Genomic DNA, 9,883 nt, shown 5'->3' on the forward strand with positions numbered 1-9,883 from the left:
TGAAATGCAAGTGCTAACTGATGACCAGTTAATACTAGTTCAAGACTCCGACTTCAGACTCCTTAAGGATTTTCAATGCATGCAAAAAGCCCTGGCCATGGTATGCAGACTGCAAGCTATACCTATGTAGGACAAGTGCAATCTAATAACCAGTAGAATTTATGACAACCCTATACATGGCATTCTTATAAACTATTGGTAGTAACATTTCATACCGCTTAAGGACTCGGAAAGCATGCAAAAAGGTTTAGACAGCGCACGCAAACTACAAGCTATATCTATGTGAGAGAATTGCAATTTGATAACCAGTAGAAAATATATGATAACTCTAAAGTTACTAGACTTTGCACTAAATATCACTCTCTCAGCCCCAGCAGATAAATTATTGGTAGCATATTTTTCTCTATAGATAGCTTAAACTCATACTGGCATTCATATAAAGCATTTGTAGTAACATTTCACTCTCTCAACGGATAAAAGTTGGATACATCGAATGAACCATTCACACAAGTCCATAAACATATATATTGTAAACCCAACCATTCACACAAATCCATTAACATAAATATTGTAAACCCAACCATTCACACAAGTCCATAAACATATATATTGTAAACCCAACCATTCACACAAATCCATAAACATAAATACTGTAAACCCAACCATTCACACAAGTCCATAAACATATATATTGTAAACCTAGCATAGTATCCAATTTGAGTTTTCCAAAAGGAAAATCACATAGGTATTTTATATGAAGTTGCATACCAAATCGATTACAAAGATAACTTCATAAGTTCCCTACATAATAGTCAACAACCTTAAAAATGAATACCAACGTATATTCCAAAACAAACTGAAATACTAAACCAAACATAAATCTTAAGAAACTGCACCCTAACTGAAAATTTAAGGTCTCCCGTACAACCTCTAAAACCCTCCCCGAAGACGAAGGACCAAATGCAAGGTAGATTCCTTCTGAATATTGTAATCTGAAAGTGTCCTTCCATCTTCAAGTTGCTTCCTGGCAAATATCAACCTCTGCTGATCTGGAGGAATTCCCTCTTTATCCTGAATCTTGGCTTTGACATTGTCAATTGTGTCAGAACTCTCAACTTCAAGAGTGATTGTCTTGACAGTCAGTGTCTTAACAAAAATCTGCACACCACCACGCAGCCGTAGAACAAGGTGGAGAGTCGATTCCTTCTGAATATTGTAATCTGCAAGAGTCCTTCCATCTTCAAGTTGCTTCCCAGCAAATATCAACCTCTGCTGATCTGGAGGAATTCCCTCTTTATCCTGAATCTTGGCCTTGACATTGTCAATTGTGTCAGAACTTTCAACTTCAAGAGTGATAGTCTTGCCAGTCAGTGTCTTGACAAAAATCTGCATACCACCACGCAACCGAATAACAAGGTGAAGGGTAGATTCCTTCTGAATATTGTAATCTGCAAGAGTCCTTCCATCTTCAAGTTGTTTCCCAGCAAAGATCAGTCTATGCTGATCCGGAGGAATCCCCTCATCCTGAATCTTGGCCTTCACATTGTCAACTGTATCAGAGCTCTCAACTTCAAGAATGATAGTCTTCCCAGTGAAGGTCCTCACAAAGATCTGCATACCCCCTCGAAGGCGAAGGACGAGATGCAGGGTGGATTCCTTCTGAATATTATAGTCAGCCAGAGTCCTATCATCTTCAAGCTGCTTTCCAGCAAAGATCAATCGTTGCTGATCTGGGGGAATTCCTTCCTTGTCTTGAATTTTGGCCTTTACATTGTTGATAGTATCTGAGTTCTCAACCTCAAGAGTAATTGTCTTCCCGGTTAGAGTTTTGACAAAGATCTGCATTCCACCTCTCAAACGCACATCCAAGTGAATAGTTGATCCATTCTGGATGTTATAATCAGCTAAGATACTACCATCCTCCAGCTGCTTTCCAGCGAAGATCACCTGTTGCCGTTGAAGAGGTACACCACTTTTATCTTTAATCTTCGCTTTCAGATTATCAACGGTTTCAGCACTGTCAACCACAAGAGTGATGGTCTTCCCGTTCAAAGTCTTAACAAAGATTTGCATTCCGCCTCTGAGACGAAGGACCAGGTGAAGAGTAGATTCCTTTTGAATATTGTAATCAGCAAGGGTCCGTCCATCCTCCAGCTGCTTTCCAGCAAATATGAGTCTTTGCTGATCAGGGGGAATGCCTTCCTTGTCTTGAATCTTGGCTTTCACATTATCAATCGTGTCAGAGCTCTCTACCTCCAGAGTTCTAGTCTTTCCAGTCAATGTCTTTACAAATATCTGCATAGTGGCAACAAATGGTACAAAACAAACCTAACCTGTGCCAAAAAAGAACATCATTCCTTCTCTAACCCTGAATACTGCAAGTAAACTTCACTTCCACTATCAGGTTTTAAGGTAATGGTTGAAGAAAGGTTTAACTCCAAATGTTCATGTAAACACTCCTCCAACCAGTACAAATAGTTTACAAAAAGATCACAGATATTATATTCTTCACGACTATATTAAACATGCTGAAAATTAAAATCGGTATCATAATGCGGACCAAATTATGACTCAAAGACTCTACACAGATTATTACTATTTTTGAAATGACAATTTATAAGATTGGCTAAATCCATAGGTCTTGCTCAATTTCACCAGTAACCAACCAAAGCTTACGTATTGGATTCCCAGCCTTTGAATCTGAGCAGGGGAACCCAATTTTGTACTTCGGCCATGCAATCAAGAAAACGTAGCGTATCAAAATGTAAATTCTCCTGGTTTATAACCCCAAAATATGGGGTTTAACGGAAAACCCATCCGGAATTAAACATTGAAAGTGAGGTCTGTGAACCATATTCATATTATTTAATGCAGAGGTAAAGAAATAGGCAAACTTCACTGTTGCATGTATTCTACACATAGAGGAGAAACAGAGAACAGACCATCGATTTTGGGAGATATCACGCAGAATTTGAGAAGAAGAATACCTGCACAATTATATGACGGAGGTGGAGGCAGCAGACCCTTTCTTTATTTCGTTCTTTACTGTAACTCGCCTTGTAAGCTGACAAGATTAGCATTTATAGAGGGAAAATGTGACCTCTCACCATCCTCCGGAGGCATTTTAAATTAATATTAATATTGGGGAGGCTAAGGGATCAATGAGTTACGTATTAATTTTTTTTTTATTAATATTTTTTTTAATTTCTTTTAAAATTGGGGAGGTTATGGGTTTCATTCTCCTGAATTTTGGGGAGGTTACGGGTTTCATTCTTTTAATTTTTTTATGACTTGATTTTATAGTATAGGTTAATAATTTAATTTATTTAATCTATTAATAATGAAAAAGTGATTTTATAGTATAGGTTAATAATTTAATTTATTTAATCTATTAATAATGAAAAAGTGTGGAGAATTTTCGAATGTAATTATAAAAATTTGAAATTAAAAAAAATCATAATAATTTTTTTAAAGTATTTTCAAAGATTTACTCTAATTTTTTAAAGTATTTCTAAAGATTCTAAATCAAGGAAAAAATCATATGGCTTTTAATGGCAGAAAAAATCATATGGCTTTTAATGGCATAAGAATCTTTTTTAGAGATTATGAAGTATTTCCAAAGATTTAATATAATTTTTAAATTATTTCTAAAGATTTGAAATTAAGAAAAAAATCATATGGTTTTTAATGGCCTAATAATCTTTTCAAGTATTTCCAATTTATGTTTGAGTTGTGTTTACTAATTTATAATATTAATATATAAGGGTTTGTGTGTTTTTCATTTTTTTATTGGAAAATATTTTATTTGTTATTTTATATTACAAATTATTTATAATAAAATATATCTTATTTTCTTATATTATTTTTTTGTTATATTTCTAAATAAAGCAATGTATTATATTTTTTGAGGATACTCTCGATTGTATACTTACTGAAGAACTTGTGTGAAAATAAACATTAGTAAAGGGTTGTTAGATATAATAAACTTAAAAATTAGCAATTACTATTAGATTCAGTCCCTAGATAATGAGAATACAGCATTTCGGTGTCATGTTTGTCTTCAATTGGGCATATACAAAATTCTTACCCTAGGTCAACCTCCATCAAGAAGCGGCACAACAAAATGTCAAAATCAAAAGGTTGGAAACCTTATAATAGACCCTTTGTGGTGGGCGAGCCTTCCTCTCCTTCTGATCAAGAGGATGAGGGCGACGTTGATGATATGTTGTTGGGAGATGAAGATCAAAATGTCACTGCACATCAGAGTTATGAGGACTCACCTGGGATCCCAGTGCACCCTATAAATAGGGAATTGGTTACTAAAGATGTTTCTTCTGGTATGTTGACAATTAAAGCATGGTCATGAATCAGCTTCTTCTGACTTCGAAAAAGAACCATCCTCAACTCTTAACAATAACCTACAGATTACCTTGGTAGATCTGCCTCCTAAAGGTTGGACCAAGGTTGTGAGAAAGAAAGGCAAAAAGTGTCATTCCAAAGACAATCCCCAAATCGAGTGATGTTGTACATTCTATCAATTCCATAATAGTCTCTTCTTTGAGCCTATGTCAAAGTCCTTAGATGGAAAATTACTATCTCTATGTAATCAATGTAAAACTTTTATATTAATAGAAATCCTTTTGAACTAGCTTAAAAAATAAACAACAACAACGCAAATGTTAACAATCCAGCTAATAAGACAGTTGAGTTTATAATATAGTTTACTAATTATAATTGGGCACAAAAAGAAAAAAGGTCTCCTCTCTTTCCCATAAGTAGATTTTTAGGTCACACCAAGTTAATTCTTTTTTGCCCATATAATTGTTGTTTTTAGATCACACCAAGTTAATTCTTTTTTTGCCCATATAATTGTTGTTTGATGTTATATCCATAAATTTTGGAACTATCATTGATTTATTTATAATGTTAATATTATTTTTAGTCTCTTAGCACTTTTATAATGTCAATTGAAAAATCATACTTGAATATATCCTTATCTACTTCTACTTGAAATAAAATGAGATGCTATTTTTTTTCACGTGGGAAAATTTTTATTACAAACTATTTTAAAGAAATGTATAGTTCTTGGGTGTGAGACAAATACTAAAAGATGTGCCTAACTAATTACATGCACATCCTTTATTGTTAAAGGGTGGATATTAAGCAATATCAAAATGAATATATGACCAAGATGCTCCCTTTTAAGAGGATGGATTGAGTACAATGTTGATGAAAAATATTAGGACAATCTAAGTTTTATCAGAGTAGGAAGGATTTTGAGAAATCATAAAGACTATATATTCGAATTTATTAGTCTTAAAGAAACTAACCAAACAAAAATAGCATTGCCTTAATTAGTAGTATTAAGGGATCACTAAAATAAGGCTTCATAAGAGTCGTATTATCAATAATCTCAATTGATAAATTCAAGCTAGTCATATAAGATGAATCAAATTATCTTCTCTGGAAAAAGAAAAAAAAATCAAGTTATCTCTTTTAGAAAATAACAAATTTATCCAAACAAGGAGAAGTTTCAATCAATTATTCAATTCACTAGAAAATAAGCTTCTTACTGCCAAAGAAGCCAAAACTCTTTTTGCTAGAAACCCCTTTCTTATGCCGCCAAGAAATTGAGAAACATACATCATCTATCTCCCAACTCGCAGCATCCAATGATCCCCCTTGCCCTCTACTTATTGTCAACCTTAGTCTCAATGGTATTGGCTTGTTTGTGTTCTCAAGCACCCCCACCACCCCCCCCCTCGCCCTTGTGTGTTGTTGCAAGGCATTCATAGTACATATAATATGGAGCCTTCCATGACACCTTGACAATTAATTGTTAGTGCCTTATTAACCATGGGAAGGGTTATCTGCCAACGTCCATTCTTCACTCATGTTCTCGTCATACACTCTCCTTACTCTACAAAACTTACACCTTTACTTTGTATGAGCTATGATGGAGGATATTCAATCACATTCTCACAGAAGTTGAATCATGACTAGTTCTTAGGTAGGTAGCATTGCTCAATTTAGAATGTGTGGCTAGGCATTGAACCCTTTCAACTCACATGGGTGGTTTAATCCAATTGTGGAACAACATGGTCACAATCCTTAATCAAAAACTCTTGAAAGGAGCCCATGTATTGTGTATCTAATGAGAGATTCCTAAACTCTCTTATATAATTCAAAATTTTCATAAATGATATGGATGAGTTACAAGGTCTAGGATAGTCCCCATTTGAATAGAGTGTGCTAAGCAACATGCATCAATTGCATGCTACAATCATAGCCATGGACGTCAAACATTGTCTGTAAAATGATGAAACTTTTAAAAGGAAGGTCCTTTATGGACCATAGAACCTAGAAGAAGATGTATTAAATTGCCATCAATGTAATTTTATTTAGGAGTGTAATACCCCAATATAGACCCTTGGAACATATGTATATATTTATATTTCAAGTGTGTGAGGGAGGCCAAGGCTTCTTATGAAATGGCAAGAAATCAAGCATACTAAACGGTGTGGCTTTGTGAAGTGGGTATAATACTCACATGGTAAATAAGGTAAACATTCTATGACTTGAGTTGTAATAGTATTATTTTAAAATAATATTAACAAATTATAAGTGCACTTAAAGGTAAAAATATTCTAAGAGTGCCATGGTTGCAATGACACAATGAGAGGGAAATGAAAATGTAATACCAAAAAAAATGAATACTAAGATGTCTACTTGGTATCCAAATTTGGCTCCTTCCTGCTACTTCATTCACTCTGCAATGATGGTATGAGAACAAATCTCCTCCCAACCATAGGCTCAACTCAACCACCAGCCACCCCCGAGCCTCAATCTATTATTACCATATGTACCCATTTTTTCATTCACCCTCGTGATTCCCTCTTCTTATTTCTCCCTTTCTTATGTAAAGTCTTTCCATCATGAAGGACTCAATCCCAAGAGTCTACTTGTCATAATTATCCTTATCTTAATTTGTATTTTCCTATGTCTTGTTTTTCTTTCCCTATATCTCTATTTCTTTTATTAATTTATTTTATTTGGGGCATGCCATACTTCCCCACTTCAATGAACTTTGTCCCAAAGTTATGCAATTCATTATTCCTTAATATCATCTACCACTAAGGCAACAATCTGTCACCAAGACAGCAACATCATTTGCCACCAACACAAGAAGAACATCTACCACCAAGGCAAGCATCTGTCACCAAGACAAGAAGATCATCTGCCACTAAAGAAAGAATTTGTCACTAAGACATGTAGATCATCTACCACCAAGGCAAGCTTCTATCACCAAGATAGGTAGATCATCTGCCACCAAGGCATGCATCTATCACCAAGATAGGAACATCATTTTCCACCAAGGTGGACATCTTTCACCAAGATAGGAACATCATCTTCCACCAAGGCAAGCATTTGTCACCAAGACAGGAACATCATTGGCCACGAAGGAAGACATTTATGGTTGACATATAATTTGTAATTTCCTCCTCCTTTTTAAACTTGTCATCATGACCCTAAGGCATAGGAAATACTGGAAATAATAGATTGAGATGTCCCCATATCATCACATTATAATGTCAGGAATATCAACATAATAAATGAATTCACATGATATCATAATCTTCATATGTTAGTATTGATTTTCGGGGCATGAGGGAACCACCTCATGTTATTTCGTCCCTTCATTTGTCTTTTGACATATAGGAACCTGAATCATATATAAACACTTCTCTTATGGAGTGAACAAACCATAATTCTCAAAAGCATTCTTGTCATGATTTATCAATTTATTACATACCATCCATCATCAATTAAATTAGCTTCCATGAGTTTATTGAATAAATTGGCTCTCTTTTAGTCAATATAATAAATCCACATCATGAGTAGTAGGAATTTCATAAATTTATATTTTATCACAAAAGACATATTGTTGGTGTTTGTATTTTTCTGACAAGAACCTAGTTCTAAAAAATTCCTCAAACATTTCCCATGCAAAGGAGTGACATATGATTTAGTTTCTTCATTTATCCACCATAAAATAGCTTCTCCCTTGAGAAGGCTCATTGTTATCTGTTCGTCATCTCTCTCGGGGAATGAAGTATTTCTTGCTCACTTAGGGTTCCAACCCTTGAGTCAACTTGAGGTGAGATTTCAATTTTAGGAGTTACCCAAGATTGGCTTCAAAGCTTGGGAACCATAATTACTTCTCACGGATTTAGATAGCATATTTCTTTCAAGGTGTAATACTTTAACATCCATTACACTACTTCAAATTAGGACCATTCTTGCCCTCTACTAAAAGGCTACATCCTCACAGCAAGATGAGTAAATAAAACCACATACTTCAAACAAATGAAAGCATACACCCTATTGACTCCTTAGGAGGAGTAATTAAACCACCTATGGGAGCTCCTAATCCACAATGAGATGAATGAATCTCACCACTTCCAGAGAGGGGCAAAGGGAACTCTGCCTTGATAAAATCTATGTTGATGGCCTCCTTTGTTTTCTTAGTTTTGTTATCCTTTAAGAGAACAAAGTAAGTTGTTTTTTGTTGGAGAGTGACATTAATAACTATGTTGATAATTTTTTACATCTACTTTTGTAGTAGTTAGTTTGAAGCATTCAAATTGTAGTAGATACAAACCTCTAGTAATAATGATTGTATGGCTTCTGGCTTTATTTATAAACAAAGTCAAACAGTGAACTTTCTCAGGGAATGAAGTATTTCTTGCTCACTCGGGGTTCCAACCCTTGTGTCAACTTGAGGTGAGATTTCAATTTTAGGAGTTACCCAAGATTGGCTTCAAAGCTTGGAAACCATAATTATTTCTCACGATTTCAAATATCATATTTCTTTCAAGGTGTAATACTTTAACATCCATTACATTACTTCAAATTAGGACCATTCTTCCCCTCTACTAGGGAAGGCTACACCCTCAAAGCAAGATGAGTAAATAAAACCACATACTTCAAACAAATGAAAGCATACACCCTATTGACTCCTTACGAGGAGTAATTAAACCACCTATGGGAGCTCCTCATCCACAATGAGATGAATGAATCTCACCACTTCTAGAGAGGGGCAAAGGGTACTCTGCCTTGATAAAATCTATGTTGATGGCCTCCTTTGTTTTCTTGGTTTTGTTATCCTTTAAGAGAACAAGGTAAGCTGGTTTTTTTTGGAGAGTGACATTAATAACTATGTTGATAATTTTTTATTGTAGTAGTTAGTTTGAGGCATTTAAATTGTAGTAGATACAAACCTCTAGTAATAATGATTGTATGGCTTCTGCCTTTATTTATAAACAAAGTCAAACAGTGAACTTTCATGACTCTGGTGTAGATTTAGAGACACAGGTTGAGGGATTTGAGAGGAATAAGGTCAAAGGAATTTCATTTCTCACTCTTTGTAGTATATGTTAATATAATTAAATCCTTTCTTCTAAAAAAGAAAACATATTCCGAGGAACCATGTGGGTATCATTAGCTAGTTTCCTCTACATGTAACACTATTTGGTACTCATCATGAGACCAACTCCCAAACACATAAAATATCAAGGCCTGAACATCCAATTTTTACTAGCATAAGTACTTTAATACATAGGAAAGTAATGAAACTCACATAGATCAAGAATGGTCAAAAAATTGCAAATTTGTCAGCAGTAGCATTTTGCAAGTCAATGAAGGAGGGGTGCCAATAATACCTCCAATAGGGTTCATGTCGCTCCAATGATAAGCTCATTTCATGCTTATTCTTGAGGATACCCCAGATGACACAATAACGGTTGGGCCTGTTGCTTGACTTAGACCAATTCTTTAAAAGGCCCCAGTTGGCACCGAATGCAGCCCTCGGTAAACCATTATC

General features: G+C 34.9%; 1 protein-coding gene across 1 annotated transcript; it reads right to left on the reverse strand.

The window, feature by feature from the left end:
• Positions 1 to 806: 806 nt before the first annotated feature.
• On the reverse strand, positions 807 to 3,078 carry LOC149259453 (polyubiquitin-like). Its single transcript, XM_089375815.1, has 2 exons — positions 2,988 to 3,078; positions 807 to 2,333 (listed from the first exon to the last, which is right to left on the reverse strand). Exon 2 carries the CDS (start codon positions 2,299 to 2,301, stop codon positions 931 to 933), a length of 1,371 nt encoding a protein of 456 aa, XP_089231941.1. The 5' UTR covers positions 2,302 to 2,333; positions 2,988 to 3,078; the 3' UTR covers positions 807 to 930.
• Between the last annotated feature and the right edge of the window lie 6,805 nt (positions 3,079 to 9,883).

Source organism: Pinus tabuliformis, chromosome 6 (assembly GCF_031772625.1).
Source record: "Pinus tabuliformis cultivar Carrire ecotype Pingquan chromosome 6, CPIR1, whole genome shotgun sequence".
Taxonomy (NCBI): Eukaryota; Viridiplantae; Streptophyta; class Pinopsida; order Pinales; family Pinaceae; genus Pinus; species Pinus tabuliformis.